At 37.2% G+C, this 21,899-nt stretch overlaps 2 protein-coding genes across 7 annotated transcripts in view; one reads left to right on the top strand and one right to left on the bottom strand.

Moving 5' to 3' along the window:
• LOC306644542 (uncharacterized protein) overlaps window positions 1–1,387 on the bottom strand; it is a gene marked incomplete at its 5' end in the record, with an annotated part of 118,028 nt that extends 116,641 nt beyond the window's left edge. Inside the window, 3 exons of the mRNA XM_079111593.1 lie at window positions 164–205; window positions 658–774; window positions 919–1,387. Coding sequence (XP_078967719.1) covers window positions 164–205; window positions 658–774; window positions 919–1,387 — 628 coding nt within the window. The remainder of the gene's footprint in view (window positions 1–163; window positions 206–657; window positions 775–918) is intronic.
• FOXN2 (forkhead box N2) overlaps window positions 602–21,899 on the top strand; it is a 57,782-nt gene continuing 36,484 nt past the window's right edge. Inside the window, exons 1-2 of one of the 6 annotated variants that reach the window (XM_079111636.1) lie at window positions 603–967; window positions 5,239–5,410. The gene's annotated coding sequence lies outside the window, so the exon portion shown is untranslated. Of the gene's footprint in view, window positions 968–1,135; window positions 1,282–5,238; window positions 5,411–15,881; window positions 15,904–20,757; window positions 21,894–21,899 lie in introns of those variants that run through there. The other 5 variants (XM_079111635.1, XM_079111640.1, XM_079111637.1 and 2 more) reach the window with 5 other exon arrangements.

Raw genomic sequence — 21,899 nt, 5'->3', positions numbered from 1 at the left:
AGCTACCAGTCCTTTTATTTTTTAATTTTAAGAGGTCTCACTATATTGCTTAGGGACTCATTAAATTGCTGAAGGTGGTCTTGAACTTGTGATCCTCCGTCCTCAGCTTCCACAGTTGTGAGGATTACAGGCAGGCGCCACAGGCTTTTGGTTTGCTTCTTACCATGTATTTGACGGGTTATTTTTCTAAGCTTTAGTTCTTTATCTGTAAAGTGAGAATTCATGAGTTAGTACACGGTTGGTAGATTTAGCAAAAACCAAAATCACCAGGAAGTATGTCCCAAATGGAAAGTTTCTATATAAGAAAAATTTGCTATATTTATCTGAATTTCATATTTAACTGCACATTCCTGTTTTATCTAGAAAAATGTTAAGTTTGCATTATGGTTATGATAATGCACGTAAAGTTCTTATCGCTGTCCTTAGCACTTAGCGCTCAGTAAATGATATTCTTACTAATTTTGGACCTGGTTCCAGAGTCAGTTTTCCCCACACCAGAAACTCTGGAGCTTAGTTTCTACAAAATTTCACTTAAGTGAGGGTAACGCTTTTTTAATATAGTAATGCTTTACGGTCCCTAAAGCGCTTTTGAGGCTTGGCCAATGGAGGAAAGCTCTTGTGGAAATGACAGAACCTCAGGCAATACAGGGCACTCACCGCAGCCAGAGCACAGGCAGCCCAGGCGGACCGGCCCAGGCGGCCACTCTCGCCCCGCCCTGCGCCCGCTCGTCCACTCAGCAGCCGCGCCGCGCCTCCGCTGCGCTCCTATAGGTCCTTCCCGGGACAGGCGAGACCTTTCCATTTTCCCGCCTTCCCCTGCCCCTGCTCAGCCCGAATCCCGCACCGGCCCACAGCCTCTCCGCCCTTCTTGTGTGCGAGCCCCGCCCTTCCGGAGGCCGCATTTCAACCCCACCCTACCTGCCATTCTGGGCCCCGGGCGCTGTCGGAGTCGTCCCTTCCGAAGGAGGTGGGAGGGGACGGGGATGGGAGGGCCGAGCCCTCTCCGTGGGGGTCGCGGGAGGCGGGGACGGAAGAGGGGGCGGGGCCAATCTCCTAGGCGCCGCGTTGCCATGGCAGCGGGGCGGGGGGAGGAGGGGGAGGAAGCGAGCCGGAGGGGGATGTGGTGCCGCGCGGCCGCCACCGCAGCTGCCGCTGCCTGCTTGTTGCCGCGTCTTCCCGGAGGCGGCTGCTGGAAGCCACAGGGAGCAGCTGCGGTGCTCTGCCATATTGTGTCTTTCCCGGCCCACCCCTCGCTTCCCCGCTGCGGCGGCCGAGCTGACGGTGAGTCCCGGGCCGAGCGGTGCGGCTCCGGGGCGCGGAGGCAGCGCGTGCGGCCGGCGCCGGGCGTGGGGCGCGGAGGCGGCTGTCCCGTGACGCGCCGGGACATTTTTGTCCCGTGAAGAATTGGCGCTGGCGCGGGGGTGTCCCCAGCGCGCGGCTCGGGTCGCATGTGGCTCCCGCTGGTGTCGGACTGAGGGGAGCGTGGCCCCGCGAGGAGTTAGGAGTTTTTCCTGAGAGGTAGTGATCGCCCCTAGGGAGTGTCGCGCGGCGGAAACCGCGGCATGGGTGTCGGCTCCCCCCGGCTGGGCGGTAGCTCCGAGGGCAACTAGGGCTCGTCCGTGGGGGCGTTCTGCTGTTGGGGAAGTACCCCAAGGCCTTCGGGAGCCTTTGCAACGCCGTTCCCCGGCTCCAAGTGGAGCGAGACGTGCCGGGCGTGGAGTCCTCGCCCGACCCAGGCGGGACTGGCTGGGCCACGCGAAGTAGTGCCCGGGGAGGCGGCCAGGCGCGAACTTCAGGCTGCGGGGCGTTGGGTGGACGTGCGCGGGTCCCGGATGTCGGGGTGCTGAACCGGGGCACCTTCTTGTCCCTCCTCCAGTGGGCGCCCAGGGGGCCTCCAAGGGTAACTGCTGGAGGGTTGGGAGTTGGTATTTCAGCGCTGCAATATGGACACTTCCTGTTCACCGCCTCTTTGGGGGCTGTGGTTGCCTCTACCTTTCAGTGCTCTCTTTCCAGGCATCGTGAGAGGTCTGTGGTTGGAGAGGCCCTTCAGCCTTCAGAGTTTGCCCCTCTACAGTAGGCGCCTGCTTGGATCGCAGAACAGTTGGGAGAAAGCAGTCCATGTGCGTTGCGCTTGGTGCTCCACTCTAACTTCACTCCCATTTCCCCTTTTGCAAAATGCCTGTGTTCCCACCGCAGCTCCCGGGAGTTGGGGTAGCCAGTTCCGTGGAAAGCTGCACTCTCGGGATCTTCTTGCACTTGATTTGTTTTAAAGCCGCATTAACGCAGTCCCAGTACTTCGTTTTCCCTTCACGGGGAAAAAGTCTTAGCGTGCAAAGAAATGACACAGACTCTTTCTTCTACCTCAACTCTGATGTGAGGGGAGGAGTGAGGTCATTTATTTTCAGGTTAGTCGATGCTGTTTCTCCTCTGTTCCTTCCGATTGTGACAGCCACGTGGCCGGCTGAGTGCAGTAGAGTGCTCTAGCGGCTCTAGGGGCTGAGGCTTCTCAGATAGTCCAGGGGCTTTGAAACTGCTGTAGCTCCACATACAGATTTATCTTGCTGCATTCGGAGTTGGGGAAGTGGAAAAAACTGAACTGTTCATGTCGATCTCAGTATCATTCGAGTCTTAAGACTTAACATGTTTCTTTTGCAGTTCAGAAAAGGTATGTATTGACATTTTTGCTGTCTTTTGCTGTTTTGATGATTCATCTTTTAAAATCTTAGCAGTGTTGATAGGTATCAGAGTAATGGGAGTAATAGAATAGTGCATTATGGAAATTCCCGGCTCTGGAAAAAATCGTTTGAATTTCAATACCATTAATGAGTGATTTTATAATCAGAAATAATCACATTCGGGGATGTGTGTGTGGTTGTAGATGAATCTCAATTTTTTTCCTTTTACATATAAATTATGACCTAAAATGCATAAAATTACCAGTGAAAATACTTTTTTAGGGGTAAAATAGATAGTTTGATTTGTGTATGTGCACTCTTAAACTTTTGGAAAAATATTCATATGAACGTTAACATAAACAGATTTTATTTCAAGAGGATGAAATTTGATTTTTAGAATACATAAAAGCGAAAGGTCAAAGAGTTGAAGATAGCTGGGCACATTGGCCTTTGACTCTAATCCCAGTGACCTAGAAGGCTGAGGCAGGTGCATTGCAGGTTCAAAGCTAGCCTCAGCAATTTAGCAAGGCCCTAAGCAACTTAGTGAGACTCCGTCTCAAAATAAAAAGGACCTGAGGGTGTAGCTCTGTGGTAAAGCTCCCAAGGATCAATCCTCAGTATCCCTCATCCTCCCCCCCCCAAAAAAAAAAAAAAAAAAAAAAAAAATCAGAGGATAAACTTTTGGAGATTTTGGAAAAATTTTACATTGAAGTACAATCCTTGATTACTAATCCATAGGATTTCATTTTGTGAATGCCTTGATGGGTTTGAATTATTTCTGTAACATGTTTTTATTTGAATCAGTCTTACTTGGAAAATGCTAAGCCACTGGAAATATTTAAAATCTGTAAAAGAATTGTGTAGAGAAGTCATAGCAGCACCATTTATTGAAATTTTAATTACTCCTTAACAGTCGTGCGCAATCAGTGAAGTTAATAGGGAAAAATATTGAAATGGTACCATAGGTGTCAGTGCAGAAAAGAAAATACAATTGAAAAAAATAAGTGCATATACTGACCACTGAGACCAATGCTTAGTTGATAGAAAAGTAAATGAGGTAATGAGATACTTACATAAGGCAGGAAGCCCTGAAAACATGCTGCAGGGTAACTAATTTACATCATTAGTTTATGAGATCTAACTATCAAAATTAAACTTTTAAAAAAAGCCAACCAAACAGGACTTATTCTTTTGATAGTTTATTGCTTAATATGTGTCTATTTTATAATGTTGTACCCTACTGCTGGTGGGCCACCCTGGCTGTTGGTTACTGGAGATTGAACCCAGGAGCACTCTACCTCTGAGCTACATACCCAGCCTTTTAAAAATTTTGAAACAGGGTCTCTCTAAGTTGCCCAGGCTCAGAATCTTGCAGTCCTCCTGCCTCAGCCTTCCAAGTTGCTGGGATTATATGTTACTCTACCCAAAAGGTACTCCAAAAATAGTTTTGAGAACCCTATGCTTTCTTCATTTCTTAGGGAAGAAAAAAGTCTAGATTTGATCCTTGTTTTTGGGTTGAAAGAGATTAGTACACATGAGAAAAAGTTTACACTGTGAGAAGATATAGTTAGAAGTTGAACTGTATGATGCAGTCAGGAGCTGTAAGAGTTAAAAGGAGAAGGAGACCTTAGAAGGTTTGCTAGATAGGGAGGCATCTTGCTTTCTCAAGTAGAACTTTCATGTTACCCCCATTAATCTTGCAGATTGTACCATTCAAACGAAAACCCCTTTTTATATCAAGCATGAAATCAGATTTCTTCTCAAGACCTTTCAAACTTTGTTTCCAGTCTTCTCCCGTCTTCCACTAACCTTCAGAAACTGTTCATTATTCACTCCCTCAGTGTGGTATAACAATCTTACTTATTTTTAATTAAACTGATGTAACGTTTTTCTGTTGCAAATCTACATCTATACATCCTCTTGACTACTGAAGACCTGCTTAATCTTGAGGCCTGGCTGAAGTCTTCACTGCCCTCTGACCTTAGAATCATGGAACTTTAGACCCCCCCTTCACCTTTGTATCTGAAAATTCTTTCCCTTTTCTGATAGAATGTAATTCTTTTGGGATGTAGCATTCTATTCTGCCTTGTTTTCATTTAATAAATATTTTTGAGTATTTATTATGTGCCAGGCCCTGTTACAAGGAACTGAGAATGTAGTATTAACAAGATAAATTTTCATATACTTTGTTATACTTTTAAATTTTACCACCCCAGCTGGATTATAAGGTCTTTGACAACTTAAAGGAGACTTAAATCCTCAGATGTATGTTTTATGCTTAGTAAGAATGTGATAATTTTCTGCATAAAGGAAAGTAGAACTTAGTGTGTGAGCTGGAGAATTGGACGGAGAAGTCGGTCTTTACAAGTAAAGGGTAAAAAAGAATAACTGAGAATAACATTGTTTCTGAGTTTAAATATGGTTTGGTACCAAAATTTAAAAAAAAAAAAAAGATCTGGAGAATGATGTAAAAATCCTTCCCCTGCTTTTTGTGGTATTGGGGATTAAACCCAGTGGGGGTCTACCACTGAGCTACATCCCAAACTTTTTTTTTTTTTAGCAGTGCTAGGGATTGAACCCAGGGCCTTGTGCTTGACAGGCAAACACTCTATGAGCTGAGCTATATCTCCAGCCCTATCCCAACCTTTTTTAAGTTTTATTTTGAGACAAGTCATTGTCTAAGTTGTGTAGGATGGCCTGGAACTTGGAATCTTCCTCCCTCAGCCCCACCATTGGTAAGTTGCTGGGATTGCAAGCATGTGCCACCATGCCTGGCTTAAAATCCTTATTCGAGGAAGGCTTGTTTGACCATAACATATGTAGGACTCACTGGTAATGGAAGGGAATTGGAAAAAGAGAACAATTGAAGGGAAAATGAATAACTGCAAGAGAGGTTTGGAGGGTGTTCATTATCAAGAAGATATTGAGTTCAGTTATTGAATGTAAGATGAGTGGGAAATATCAAGGCAAACATGATCTGTAGTGACTACCGGTAGAGATGCGGGGAAATGCAGAGATGACAGCTAGAGTTAACTAATTTTTATCAGTCAATAGTTGAAGTGTTGAGAACTAAGACTGCTTTGGGAAACTAGAATTTAAGGGGCATTTATTTGCTTTGGTCTATATAATTTCCTAATGCTGTAGAGTATGATGCCTAGGTTTCATTGTATTCATAATCTTTATTTTCATCATGAGAATACTCTGTCTTGCCACCAAATAAAATAATGTGTATCATCATTTTTTCTCAAGAGAAATAGTTTTACGTTGTACAGGAAAATTGCAAGATAGTACACAATATACCTCACCCAGTTTCCCCTACTGTTAACTTCTTACATTATTAGGGTACATTTGTTGCAGCTAACTTTTCTTGTTTTTGATGACTATGACAGTTTTACATCCTACTCAGAAATTTTATAGCATGTTCCTTAAATGAGATTTGTCTGATGTTTTTCTCATCAGGAAACTGGGATGATGGGATTTAGGGAGGGAGACCACAGAGGCAAAGTATTGTTACTCTTAATCACGTGATTGAGATATTTGCCAGGTTTGACCCACCCTCCTCCTCCTGTACTCTTTGGGAACAAGTCACTAAGCACAGCCTATACTTAAAGGCCTTGACCTAATTTTGATTCATGTATTTTTTTACTTCCCTCAACTTAGTTTTCTTTTCCATAAAAAAATTTAAACTCAGAGATATTGAGTATCTACTGTATTTAGGTGCTAAGAGAAGAGTAGTGAGAGACATCATTTCTACTCTCTGTAGTTGGCCAAATTGAAATACAAAATAGTATTTATCTCCTCACCATAGGTCTTGATTTCATTGACATTTATAAACATAAGTTGTTTAAGTCCTAATAGGCTAATTCTCAGTACTTAAATAGCCATTTAGAAGATGTGCTATTATCATAAAGATTTAATGTATATACTATAATAATAATCTTTTTGCTACCAACACAGATAACAGGAAATTACTTTGATTCTTCCCAAGTAGATATATTACTGTTGTTGCCAGAATAATTTAATTATCATTAATTATATTTATATCTCTAAAAAGTTTGTAGGTGTTATAGGAAAATTCTTTTCTCCTTCATAGTATTTTCATAGGTATTTGGTGTTTTTTCTATTCAGATGTCTTTTTTCCTGAGAAGTGGTTTAAAAAATGTGTTGGGGAAAGCACACTGGGAAAAAGAACCCAGACGCTGAGCTCTTTCCTGGATAAATAAGCCATGATTATTTGTTTATGGAAAAGAAAATGAGATTGAACCAGGCATGGTTCTCACCTTGAACCTTGCGGCACACCTGTAATCCCAGTTACTCAGGAGGGTGATGCAGGAAGATTGCAAGTTTGAGGCCTGTCTGGGCAACCTAGTGAGACCCTGCTTCAAAATAAAAAGGGCTAGGAATGTAGTTAAATAGTAGAGCACCCCTGAGTTCAATCCCCATTATTGCAAAAGGAAAAAGAAAAAGAAAGTGAGGTTAATAATTATAGCAACAATTGATACCTTTTATTGTATAGCATGAATACATTATTAGATATGAATCTATAATTTAATTCCTAGTAATAACCCTGAAGAGAGTATTGTATTCTGGTAAATAAAGGAACATAATGAGAAATTAGGTAAATGCAGTGCTGGGTGTTTGAATTCCACTTTGCCACATTGAAAATACGCATTCTTTGTAGTACAATCTGAGGTCTTTAAGAAAAGGGGTATTTATTTGCCAGAACAAGATCATGATATGCCCCCAGGAAGGAGTAGGAAAGAATACTAAGGTAAGGAGAGAAACTAATATTTATAGAGTGCCTACTCTGACAGGAATATGATTACTTTTTTTAGTTGTTGTTGTAGTATATTAAGTAAGTGGTGTTATCCTCCAGGATTCAGTAAAGTCCTATCATTTGTCAAAGATTGCATGAGTAAGTTGGTAGCTGATGGGTTTGCTTGACTTCAAAGCCTTCTTTCACTTTTTTTGTATAGCATGCTGCTATATTTATTCATTCACTTAAACATTTGCTTATTAAATTTTATGTTCCGTATTACAGCATAAAAATGAATGTATTGCATTCTGGCTGCAAAGATTTATATTCTAGTATTATATTTCTTAAACGGGTACTAGAATCAATATAGTAAATTATGCAGGATTTCTTTCTTTTCCTTTTTCTTTTTTTCTTTTTTTTTTGTAGTAGAAATTGAACCCAGGGACGCTCTACCACTGAGCTACATCCCTAGTTCTTTGTATTTTTTATTTTGAGACAGGGTCTTACTAAATTGCTGAGGCTGGCTTGGAACTTGTGATCCTCCTACCTCAGCCTCCCCTGAGATTACAGGTGTACACCACCATACCAGATTCTTTTATTTTTGAGACAGGGTCTTGCTGCATTGCCCAGGCTGGACTTGAACTTGCAAACATCCTGCCTCTTCCTCCTGAGCAGCTGGGATTAGTGTCTGCCATCATGCCCATTGTGTCCAGAATTTCCTAAAAACTAGTCAAAGAGAAAATTTTAGCACATTGTATGTAGCAGAAGGTATAAGTGTTATTTCATGAATTTTTTTGTCTTTGTTATATATGTTTATGTGTCATGGATTTCTAAAAAAATATATTTCTTTAAAAAATTTTTTTTCAGTCATAAATGGACACAGTACCTTTATTTATTTATATTATATGGTGCTGAGGATTGAACCCAGTGCTTCTCATGTGCTAGGCAAGCGCTCTACCACTGAGCCACAACCCCAGCCCCACAAAATGTATTTCTTATTGTGGAAGAGCATCAACAATTTGAGAACTACTTTTAATGGCAAAGACAGGAAGTTAAACAAATAATTATAAATAATCATAATAGTAAGTTCTATATTAAAGCTCTATCTAGGATGCCAAGGAAGTTGGTAGAGAAAGCAAATAATTCAAGAAAATCAGGAGAGATGACTAAGTAGTTTTAAAGCATGGGATAAAGGATCTTAAATCCCTCTAAAAAGCTAAAGGATTGAAAGAGCTTAGAATTTTCAGGAAGCTTCAGGTGGTATGAAACAAACCAGAGTCTGTATTTTCTATGTCTGTATTTTTGGGAATTTATAGGCCAACATACCAAATATTTTAGATTTTATTAGGCTGATGATTTTTCTGGAGTCTCATGGTGGTGTTTCTTTGCTAAAAAGCAGATAACTATGTATTTGGTTCCATCATACAGTCCAGAAAGAATTCCAGGGATAGAAAACTGGACTATATAACATATGCATTATAACATGGTAACCATGAAAACAATTATATCCTAAAACAGATAAGCTGTTTAGAGAAAAATGCTCCTTTTGCTATTATTGCTAGTGGACTAATGGTACTAGGAACTAAAGTTTTTAATTTTTTTTTAGTTATCAATGGATCCTTATTTTGATTTTGATTTATATGCGGTGCTGAGAATCGAACCCAGTACCTCACATATGCTTGGCAAGTGCTTTTACCACTGAGCCACAACCCTAGCTGAAAAGTTTTAATAAAACCTTACAAGTAAAAAGGTTGTGTACCTTTCCTTTGAATTGAGAAGACCACTGTTACTCAATTCTGAGAACCTCTAGGGAATGGTTATTGGAATATAAATATCAGACCCCTTGCTGTAAACCAGTTCGCAGATTTTATCAACAGCTGTGTTTTGACTTGTGACACTTCTTCCCCCAAATTTTGCATTTTTGTTAACATTTAAGTATTGGTGCATTTCACAAAAAAACTAGAGTTCTTTAATTTCTTGAAAAAGTGAAGGGGCAGGGAGAGAGAGGAAGGAGGTCAAAGGAGGAAAATAGGATTGGTAGGTAGAATCAAAGCTCAATATATGTATAAATGGAAGTGCCATAGCGAAACTCATTAATTTGTACAATTAATGTGAATGAATTATTATAATAAAAATAAATAAAGGAGCCAGGTGCAGTGACACATGCCTGTATTCTCAGCAGCTCAGGCCCTAAGCAACTCAGGGAGACCCTGTCTCTAAAATATAAAAAAGGGCTGGGAATGTGACTCAGTGGTTAAGAGCCCCAGGGTTCAATCCCAGGTAAGAAAGAGAGAAGAGGGGGAAGGAAGGGAAAAATTTATTGTAGCAATGTTGATTTCATGTAATAATTGGCAGAAACTTCTAATTAGTTCTTCTCTTTTAAGGCAGGGCAATCCCCTCATGCTCTGTGTCTTACACCCGCCCAGCTTTATTCATTTGTTGCCTACCTGGCCCTTGTAGGCATTTGAATTGCCTACTTTGTACTTTACTTTGTGAAGTGTTTTTAAAAGGGGTTTTGTTCTTTAGAAGATGATTGTACCACCAAGCACACCTGTAATCCCAGCATCTCAGGAAGCTGAGAGTTCAAAGCCAGCCTCAGCAAAAGTGAGGTGCTAAGCAACTCAGCAAGACCCTGTCTCTAAATAAAATACAAAATAGGACTGGGGATGTGGCTCACTGGTCCAGTGCCCCTGAGTTCAATCCTGGTACACCCCCCAGCCAAATAAATAAATAAATAAAAAGATGATTCTACCAATATTGGAGAGGACGGATTGGAGGAATATGAGAAGGACCTTGTTAGAATGTTAATGCAGTAGAGGTGAGATGCTCGTTTCTTCTTCTGAACCCATAGAATGTCATCTAAATAGATTTTGTTCAGTACTACTTTATCTTTTTTGGGGGAGATTGAACCTGAAAGTACTTTACCACTCAGCTACATCCCCAGACTTTTTTTGTTTTTAATTTTGAAACTGGATTTTACTAAGTTGCTGAAACTGGCTTCTAACTTTTGATCCTTCTGCCTTACTTTACCAATCCTCTGGGATTATAGGCCTGTGCTCCCATGTCCAGATCTTCAGCACTAATTTAAAATATTCTATTTATTCAGATGGAATCAAAATAATATTAAAAGTTTTCTGTTGTGATACTATTTTCCAAATACTATTTAAGTGGAGAACAAATTTAGGAAGTAAAGAAAACAAAGCAGAAATGGGAACCATAGTATCACACATAGTATTCTGTATTTAAATGGTAGCTTGCTGAGTAAATGTTTTAGAGAACACCATACTTCATCTTTGTGTGTGTGTGTGTGTGTGTGTGTGTGTGTGTGTGTGTGTGGTGCTGGGGATTGAACCCAGGGTCTTGTGCTTGTGAGGTAAGCACTCTACCAGCTGAGCTATCTCCCCAGCCCCATACTTCATCCTTTAACTTTTTGTTTCATGCAGTTTGATTAAAATGTCTCCTTTGTTTAGTTGAAACAAATCTTGACTATTTGTGTAATTTGGGTATAAATTTTTTCTTTGCACTTTTAATGCAGTTTGGCAGCAAGTTACGAGGTTGTACTTGTTTGAGGTTGTACTTGTTTTTAGGAATGTTTGAGTCTTTTCATTTCTCTAACAGTCCATTTGACTTGGTCTGGATTAAGTGCCTTACAAGGTATAGAACTTTGGTGGTTTTTGTTGGTTGGTTGGTTTTTGGTACTGGGGATTGAACCCGGGGGTACTTAACTACTGAGCCATATCCCCAGTTCTTTTTATATTTTGAGACAGGGTCTCACTAAGTTTAGGTTCTCACTAAGTTGCTGAGGTTGGCTTTGAACTTGCCATCCTCCTGCCTCCTGAGCTGCTGGGAGAAGTTTGGTGTTTATAAAGTGATCTTGTGTCTACGGTTTCTTTTTTACACAAATAACTACAATAAAAAGAAGGCATACAAAAGCAACTGGGACAATAGAAGAGATTTAAAAACCCTAACAGAACAAGTTGGGATAAGAGTCATAGGTAAGAGTTGTCTTTGAATTAAGCTTTAAATATTAAGGGTATGCAGGACGCTGCGTTGCATGCTTATAATCCTAGAAACTCAGGAGGCTGAGGCAGGAAGATTACAAGTTCAAATCTAGTCTGGACAATTTAGTGAGACCCTGTCTTAAAAAAATAAAAGGACTAGGAAAGTAGCTCAGTAGTAGAGTACCACTGGGTTCAATCCCTAGTACATAAAAATAAAAATTAAAATTAAGGACTTGACTGAAAGATTTAGGTAAGGTAGGCAATCCATGGGTTAGTAGATAAAGTTAAAATAGCGGGAGCAATCATATAAATAGAGAAATGCACAGGAAGTACTTCAACAGGATTAGTATAGTTTGAACTAACTTTAAGTAGAGGAGCATTGGCCTGAGTATGTAGATATTGACTTAGAAATACTGATGATAGTATGTATTTTCTTCCCAGCTTTTTGTATTTGTGAAGTAATCTAGGCAGAATGGCATCCAGTACAGTAATGAAGAGGATGTGTTCGGGAGCCACACTTACAGTTTGGAGCACGCCTTTTAATCCCTGTATCTATTTAAACATGTAAATGGTCCCTAATAATAGCAGCTATCTGGTGGGATTGTTATGAAGATTAAAAGTTAATACTTATAAAGCTCTTAAAATGATGCCTATTTATCAATAAGCATTCTTAATGAGTATTTTTAGTGTGTATGTGTGTATTATATGCACACTTAGGAATCATACCTGATGGAAATGTCTTATTTGTGTATATCTGCAGGAAAGCTAGTAGTGTTAGAATTTCAGTTTTGAGTAGCATGTAGATTATGGTAGTAAAGTCTAATCATCTCGTTTTACAGGTGTTTAAGTTGTATAGTAGCAGAGCTATAACCAGATCTGTCAGACAACAAATATCTGAGCAGTAAACAAAACAGACAACCAACTTTGCCTTTATGGACCTTTCAGTCTGTCAGAAACCTAAATATTTAACCATATTAGGTGTGAAAAATGTTATAAAGATATAAAGTACTATGTGTGGATAGAACTGGGGGGCTTCCTTAGGCTAGGATGTTAGAGAATTGTCAAGATTTTTAAGTGAATGATAATAGCAGTTTGCCAGGGTTAGGTGGAATGAAGAGTTTTCCAGGCAGAGGGAGTAGCATTTGTAGAGGCTTTGAGGGAAGATAAAGTATGACTTATTCAGTTGCCTAAAGTATAGAAAACAAGGGAAGGAGTGGCAAAAGGTGCATCCAGAGAGGTTAGATAGTGGCTAAATAATGCAGGATTTGTACACCGTGTTAAAGATTTTGACCTTAAGGGTGACTTTGATGGTTTAAGCAAGAAAAGAGGCATTGCCGGATTCACATTCTACAAGGTCATGTCAGCCATATTATGGAAAACAAATCACGGCATAGATGTAAGAAAACTTAATTTAGTGGTTTTTCTTGTTGTTCATTTGTTTGTTGTTGGCACCAGATATTGAACTCAGGGTCTTGTACTTGCTAGGCAAATGCTTTACCACAGAACTTCATCCCCAGTCCAGAGACTTAATTTAGGGAGTTATAGTCAGGGCCATTGTGTATTGGGGTTTTCATTTATGTATGCTACCTTTGTAGTTGTCCAGATAAAAGATAATGTTGAAGTCTGAGCCAGCTGTTTAAAAAAAAAAGAAAAGAAAAGAAATGTTGTTTTGGATTATGGTTGTGAAGATAGAGTTGGGCAAATTTCAGAGATGTTAGATTTAACTACTCCAAAATTTATTTTCAGATAAATCTTCACTGAATTTTAAATCATATATATCCCAAATGTCTATTTTACCTGGATACTTTCCAGTTATCTCAAATTCAACAGGTTTGGGGATGGGGAGAGCAACCTACAACAAAACAAACAAACAGCAACAAAAAAAATAATGCAAACAGTGGTCTGTCTCCAAATAGGGGGAAAAAATTAGCCATTTTCTTTCCCAATATTCCTTATATTATTGACTAACATGCACTTAGTTGCTGACCCTATCTACTTAGTAACTATTAGACTAGTTAGCTGTATGTAACTGCATTTGATAAGACTACTTAGAATTAGGTTGTATTCCACGTGTTTACTTAGGAACTGAATGTTCACTAGATTGTTACGTTCTAAAATGCTTTACTTAGTAACTTTTTTTTTTTTTTTTTTTTTGGTACCAGGGATTGAACCCAGGGTGCATAACCATTGAACCATATCCCCAGCTCTTTTTATTTTGAGACAGGGTCTTACTTAAGTTACATAGGACTTCAATAAGTCGCTGAGGCTGGCCTTAAATTTGTAATCCTCCTGCCTCAACTTTACCAGTTACTGGGATTACGGGTGTTTACCACTGTGCCCAGCAGAAAAATATATATCTTTAATAATTATTAGCATAACTATATTTTCTTAAGTAGATATACATACAAGTTAGGTTAGTCTTATTTTAAATCAACTTAATTGTGTTAAATTAATCAAGTTTTTGTTTCAGAAGTGCATAAAATAGTATATTAAATTAATCAATATGGAACTCTTGTTTTTAATGACTTTTAAATTTATTATTTTTTTCTTTTTTAAAATCACTACTAGAGATTGAACCCAGCTTTACCATTGAGCTATCTATGTTCCCAGGCCTTTTTCATTTTTATTTTGAGATGGGGTCTCTGTTGCCAAGGCTGGCCTTAAACTTTCAATCCTCCTGTCTCCTGAGTTTCTGGGATTACTGGCATGTATCACCATGCCTGGCTTTTATTAAATTTATTTCTGATCATGAATATACTTTTGTTTGTTTGTTTGGGAACTTGGGGTGGAACCCAGGGCTCTGTTCATGCTAGACAAGTGCTCTACCATTGAATTAAGTTCCCAGCCCTATTTATTTTATTTTGAGCCAGGATTTTGCTGTTGCTCAGGCTGGCCTTGAACAGGACCCTCCTCCCTTAGCCTCCCAAGTAGTGCTTCCAGGCCTGGCTGTGTGAATACACCTTAAAAGACATTCATTTTTAGTAAACCAATTTAATTGAAGAGATTTACTGCTTGGCTATGGATTATATACATGGTATTGAAATCATATTACACATAAATTTTTAAAAAATATTTTTAGTTGTAAATGGACAGAGTATCTCTGTTTTATTTATTTATTTTTATGTGGTGCTGAGGATTGAACCCAGTGCCTCACATGTGCCAGGCAAGTTCTCTACCACTGAGCTACAACCCTAGTCCCCTATACATAAATTTTGATGACAAAAAATAACACTAGTTTATATTCAGCTGCCAACCCAATATACCCTCATCCTTTAGGTTAGATATGTAGACTTTCAGGTTTCCCTAACTTTGTTCTTTTCAAATGTTACTAAAAAGTATTTTACAAGCTATCAAAACAAAACAAAACAGAGTGCTGATTGACTAATTAGTCACTTTATGATTTTGGGACAAGTAATATTACTTCTACTCTAGGTGGTATGTATATTTCCTATTAGAGATTATTTTTATTATTTCACTTCCATGCTGTCAGTTTTTTATGCCTTTCACATTTTTTTAAGACATGACATTGATTACAGTCCCCAAGTTTGAGAAGATGAATTTTCTAAACTTTGCTTTGAGAACTAGTAGTGCTTCTTTTTCTGTTATTATACTTACTAACATGTAGGGTAAATTGGTGCTGTTTTAGATTACAGTAAAAATGTGCACATTATTTTGTCATCAACTTTTAAAAATTTTTGTTAGAAATAGCCATTTTCCTTATCAGAAAAAATGATCTTCACTCAATTTAAATTTTTCATGGTATTGCTTTTTAAAATCTTTATTTGTGTGAAATGCAAGATTGTGTGCAAGGGATTCATTGTAAAGAAAAATTTTTGTTCTTTGTACAGAATACTAGGAGTGTTTGTTATTTAGTGGTTAGAAGCAGAAATGTCTCCTTTTTAAATTTATCAGATTATTGCTTCTTTTTAACTTCCCCAAGAAACTGATAAACAATTGTTATATTTATTTTGGAGACAAATGCTGCAACAGTGTATAAGGGAACTATGTATACTGTGTTTGAATGGTGAGTCACACAAAATTATTTAAAGATGGCATATAAACTCATAGTTTACAAAGTATATCCAGGCAAGAGAAAAGTAGGAAAAAAGTAGATAGTGGAAGGTCACAACAGAATTTTTTTTTTTTTTTTCCCAGTTTTAGTGGTTTCTGCTCTTTGCATGAGTTGGAAGAAAGCCCACCTTCCCCCCAATTTTATTTACATTTTGCCATCTGAGAAGCAGTTTATGTACAAGACAAACATTTGACAAACATTTGACTCTTGTATTCTGCCCCCCGCCCCCATACTTCTAGACTAGGAAATGCAGCTCCTAGCACTCTTTTTTTTTTTTTTTTTCCCCAGAAGACAATGAATCACATGCTGTGTCACCTAAATCTATGACCAAGAGGCAATTTTATCCCTAAGGGCCCATAATGCTTCATTTGTCCTGGACACATGACATCATGTAGCAGTGTAAGATACATCTTTCGGGACAATGTTTGGAATTTGAATCTGCTTTTTAATGTCAGTACTAGGTTTTTGGAATGGGAAATATTTATAGTGAAGAATATTAAAGCAATGAATGTAATTTTAGATTAATAAAAAATTTGGGAGTTTTTTTGTCTTTATTTCCCCCTTACATTAGGGTTACCAAGGTTTTCAGTTACTTGAGATGATAGAATATCTTTAACACTCTATTTGTTAGATTTGTTGCCTTGAAAAATGTGCTTTGTAAATGTTAGATTCTGTTTTTGCTATCAACTGATAAATTAACGAAAAAAATTGTTTTCCTTTTTTAAAATAAAGTCTTCAGATTTAGAAAACAATTAGTATCTGTAAAGTGCTACAATATTTTATGTCAAGCTTATTACACTGTTGAATAATAAATCTAGGAAATACAATGCTGTGACTTCCAGTCTTGAGAAATGGTACATTATTATAATTAATTAATATGTGTGGTTCATTCCTAAGGAGATTGCAGATGAGGAAAGAAGAGGATATTGAATGGAAGTTTCTTTTTATTTTTTAATTTATATAGTAAATTTTAGTGGCTAAGTTTATAGTGAAGATTGGGGTAATTTCTAGGCAGTGCCAATAAAATACACAAACATTTGAATTTCTGTGCTATGCTATATACCTCTGCAGGTTTTTTTTTTTTTTTTTTTTTTTTTTTTTTTGAGTGCGTATGTGTGTATTTATTTGTTTTCTTTGAAAAACATTGTTTGGTGATCTGAATTAAGTGAATGAACTGCCTATTTTTCTTTGGTAGGGTTATCTTAGCCTAGGCCAGATGGTTTTTTATATTGATTGTAAAAGTGATTGGATGGGGAAATCACAAATCTTAGATGGCATCTGGTCTCTGGTTGCTCTTTTAACATTTGTGTAATTGCTTGATATGCTGATGAAATTGATTCTTGGTGGAGAGTGAAATAGCAAGTCAATAAAAATATTTTCCAAATATCTTAAGACCACCTAAAAGGAATTAGAAATTATAAGTTCCTTAATTTTGTAACCAAAACATGCTGTTCATTTGTCACGTGCTGCAGGTTTCAGATGTTTAAGTGTTTAATGGAACAGATTTTAAGTAGGAAGCTAGTATAGTGAGGTCAAAATGGTAAGAAACAGCTGTCTTGTAGGTTAAATGCTGTCAATAGTTCAAGTTTAATCATCCCTTGCTTTAAGCCTAGGACAGACTTTGGTTTTCTTCAAAGCTTTTTGGTATAATTGCTCAAGTGTTGATTTCAGTTTTTTCCCATTTCTAGTGGAATGTAACAGAGATAGTATGTTTCTTTCACTTCAGTGTAATAGAAGCCTATTAGAGAAAGTAAAATTGATTTTCCCCAATGAAATTATGAGGAAAGGAGTATTTAATGACTGACTTGATAGTACAGGGAGAAAATAAATTGGAATAAGTTTGCTTTGTGATATTAAGAATTGGCTGACGATTGGGTCTGGGATTGTGACTTAGTGGTAGAACACTTGCCTAACACATACGAAGCACTGGGTTCAATCCTCAGCACCACATAAGAAGATAAATAAATAAAGATATTCTGTCCATCTACAACTAAAAAAAAAAATAAAAATAAAAAAATTCACTACTGTATTTTATTTGGAGCTGGGTCTTTTTTCAGTGTCATATTTTGTTTACTAATAAGAATTCTTAGACAATATAGTAAAAATAAAATTTCAACAGTTAAAATTACTGAGAAACAATAACATAGAACTCTTAAGTAAGAACTATAATATAGGGAAGACAGAAGCTTAATTAAAATTGAAAAATGTAGCATAAAGAAATTCAGTAATTTTAAAACCATCTTTTAAAAAATCAAACACAAATGGAAGTGAATTAGTTTCAATTATTCCTTATTTGCTGTGGATCTTTATAATTCTTTATAATTCTTATAGTTCATAAGAATCGCTGATTTGGGGGTTATTAAATAAATATTATATTAATGAACCCATATTTTAAAAGTACTGTTTGGAGCTGAGGATGTAGCTCAGAGATAGAGCATGAGCAAGACCTTGGGTTTGAAAACAATAAGTAAGTAAAAGTACTAGAGTCAGCATGCTGAAATTCATGATCTAAGTAATATCTAAAAGTAGATGGGAAATTATTACATTTAGTGTTTTAACTTGATAAGAATTCTGAAATAGGACTGAAGGTTCCAAATAGTTGAATATGAATGAATGTAACTATATGTATATAATGTGTGTGTGTGTGTATGTGTGTGTGTGTGTGTGTGTGTGTGTGTTTCTGTGCTTATATTCCTTTTCATATTATACCATTATATTTGTTGCTATCTTTTCTTTTGATTACTAAGAATGGCACTAATAGTGAAAACTCAACATTTTAAAGCATTTCAGAGGTACTATAGTTATAGCTTTTTATTTCTTGTAAATTCTTTTGTGTATGAGAATTGTTAGCATCAGACACAACTTTAAAAAAAATTTTTTTTTTTTTAGTTGTAGATGGACACAATACCTTTATTTTTTATATTTTAATGTTGTGCTGAGGATCGAACCCAGTGCTTCACATGTGCTAGGCAGGTGCTCTACCACTGAGCTACAACCCCAACCCAGGCACAACTCTTTATAAATGAATTTGGACCTTTCAGGGTCTTTAATAACAAAATATTAAAATTTCTAAATTCTTTTACGTTATTTAAATTAAAAAACATTCGAAGAAGAATTCTAACATGTAGCATGATTGGTAAAATATAGCCAAAGGAAACAAATAGAGTAAGGAAGTGGAAGTTGTGTCCTAAAGAAAATGGTGAAACAGCAATTGCAGCACTTTTCTGAGAAATCCTATTTGCATTTGGCTGCCTTGCCAGGATCTCTTGGTCATAACCCATCCTTAATAGAAAACTCTTGTTTAATCTCAGACCTTCAGAACAAGGTATTGTTACTGATTTTGTACCCTAATTTTTGTATTGAAGAATATAACGTGTATGAATCTATTTTATGTGGAGGAAAGTCATAATTTTAAAGTTGATAACAGTAATAACTTGGCATAATAACCATGTCTGCAACTAGTGTTCATTATGTTTACTTTGTTCCTCTGTTCTAAGTGTTTTTTTAAGGTTCTCATTTATTTTCTACTAAAATCTTATGAAAGTAGGTATATTATTATAATTTGAGAGGTCTTATAAAGTGGTGACTGTCAGAAATAGGATTGAAAACAGGCAGTATCTCTTCAGAACTCATGCTCTTGACCTTCACTGTCTCCAGATGTGATTAACAGCAACACTAATGATTTAGATTTTACCTTTGTGATATTTTTATTATTGAAATTGTTTATCCTTCATAATTTTAACTTCCAGTTCACAACTTCCTTAAGTTTCTGTTCCATATATCCTAGTGTTATGTATGTCAATTCCTTTCTCTAGGAAGAAACCTTTCATTTTATAGCATTGCACTATTTACCATAGATTCTAACAACTCTCATAATAGAGACATGAGTGTAGGACGAGCAAAAGTTTTCTTCCTGAAGCTCTTTGGAAATGAACCAGGATAGAATGTTCTGAATAGTATAACTATCAGTCTTCTCTTTTATTCACATTGATAGCTGTAGATGCTAACATCATAGATTTAATGTAGGTAATATTTCAGCTTTGAAATGTATATAAAATTCTATATACATTTAGGTAGTTATGACATTATAGTTTTTCATGACATATTTCTTATCAGGAGGTTATTATTCTGTATCCTGAACTACCAAGCCAAAGTACACAAAAAGGGACTCATAAGTAGTTGGGGAAAATATCACAAAGTTTATATATTAAATTCATACATCTTAAGGTGAGCTCTTTACCCTTATTCAGATCTTAATCTGATCTGTGGTATTATAAAAATTCTAATGAAATTTGGCTTTCCAGTCTGTAGCAGATAATATATCTAAAGTTAATATCTATGATTTATAAATTACAAATGTGCTAAAAACTGCAGGTTTCTTAACCTTTTGTGCGTGTGTATGTGTGTTGCAGGGGAATTGAACCTAGCGCCTGTGCTTGCAGGGTAAGCAGTCTACCAGCCCTTCGTAACCATTTTAGTGGTTACAGCATGAACTAAGCTAATATGAGGCTATTGAGAATTTGTAAAAAAAATATTATTTAGTTGTTTATGGGCCTTTATTTTATTTATTTATATGTGGTGCTGAGAATCGAACCCAGTGCCTCACACATGCCATGCAAGTGCTGCACCACTGCGCTACAACCCACACCCCTGTTGAGGATGTTTATTTGCCTCCTCCCCTTGGTGTGAATATGCATTCCCCCCAAAATTAACATTTTTATTATGAAATATTGCTTCAGATCTCACTGAGTTGTAACATCATAAAAACATTGTACTGCTTTCTTGAAATCCAAAATATTCTGAATTTTTAAAATATATCTGGACCTGGGGTTTTTAGACCTATATAATCAGGTACCGTGACCACAATACAAATGAAGTCAGATTCAGAACTAAGCATTTTATTTTTTAATTTTTAATTTTTATTTATTTGGTTTTTTTATTTATACAGACTGCATTTTGATTCATTGTACACAAATGGGGTACAACTTTTTGTTTCTATGGTTGTGCACAATACAGATACCATTCATGTAATCATACGTGTACATGGGGTAATGATGTCTGTCTCATTACACCATCTTTCATTCCCCTGCCCCCTCCCCCCTCTCATTTCCCTCTACTTAATCTAAAGTTCCTCCATTCTTCTCTTACCCCCCACCCCCATTATGTATCATCATCCACTTATCAGGGAAAAACATTTGGCCTTTGGATTTTTGGGGTTGGCTTATTTCACTTAGCATGATATTCTCCAATTCCATCCATTAATCTGCAAATGCCATAATATTATCCTTCTTTATGGCTGAATAATATTCCATTGTGTTTATATACCATAGTTTCTTTATCCATTCATCTATTCAAAGGCATCTATGTTGGTTCCACAATCTAGCTATTGTGAATTGAGCTGCAATAAACATTGATGTGGCTGCGTTACTGTAGTATGCTGATTATAAGTCCTTTGGGTATAAACCAAGGAGTGAGATAACTGGGTCAAAAGGTGGGTCCATTCCAAGTTTTCTGAGAAATCTCCATGCTGCTTTCCAGAGTGACTGCAGCAATTTGCAACTCCACCAGCAACGTACAAGTGTGCCTTTTCCCCCACATCCATGCCAACATCTATTATTGCTTGTACAGAACTAAGCATTTTAATCCAGTAAAGAACACAACATTATGAGACCTTTTAATGTGGATAGATTTCATTTTGAAAAAGCTCCCCTTTAGTTTTGAAGTTTTCTTGGAAGTCACTTATATTGCTCTTTGTAAATGAAGTACATTTTTCATATTGTTATTGAAATGAAAAAACAATGAAAATTTAACACCTGTAACCTCCAGAATGTGTGCATGGAACAGACTGATTTGAGAAACACTGATAGAGTGGCAAATAGTCCCACATACTTGAGCAGTCTCTGTAAGCATAATGCTTTAGGGAGACTTTGTTTTAAGTAACAAGCTTGAATAATAGTTAATAGGTTAAAATTTTTCTTATATTTAAAGAATATGATTTTTAAAAGAGACAGGAAGAGGTCTATCCCATTCTTTAAAAAAATGTGCAGTTACCTTGACTTCCATGGTTAAGGCCTATACATATTTCTAGTTGGGGATTACCATCATAATGAGCAACTGTTACTGGTAGGAGGGAGTATGTCAAATTTATGCAGTGTGCTGAGGTAGAAAATGCTTAAAAACTAGTGAGCTTAAAAAAAAAAAAAAAGAATAATGTCCTCTACTGACATTTTGAGAGACTAATGTAAACATCTTTTTTCAGCAGCATGATGAATAAGTACCTGAACCAGCTTTCTGCTGAAAACATTCTAAAATATTGGATAAATAACTTAGATGCATCAATGCTATAGCAAAAAGTAAAGAATACTTAAGCCAAAACTAAACCCATTGAGGTAAGT

This window comes from Sciurus vulgaris (assembly GCF_902686455.1).
Source record: "Sciurus vulgaris genome assembly, chromosome: 14".
NCBI classification, from domain to species: Eukaryota; Metazoa; Chordata; class Mammalia; order Rodentia; family Sciuridae; genus Sciurus; species Sciurus vulgaris.
This window is presented reverse-complemented; position numbering and strand designations above follow the sequence as displayed.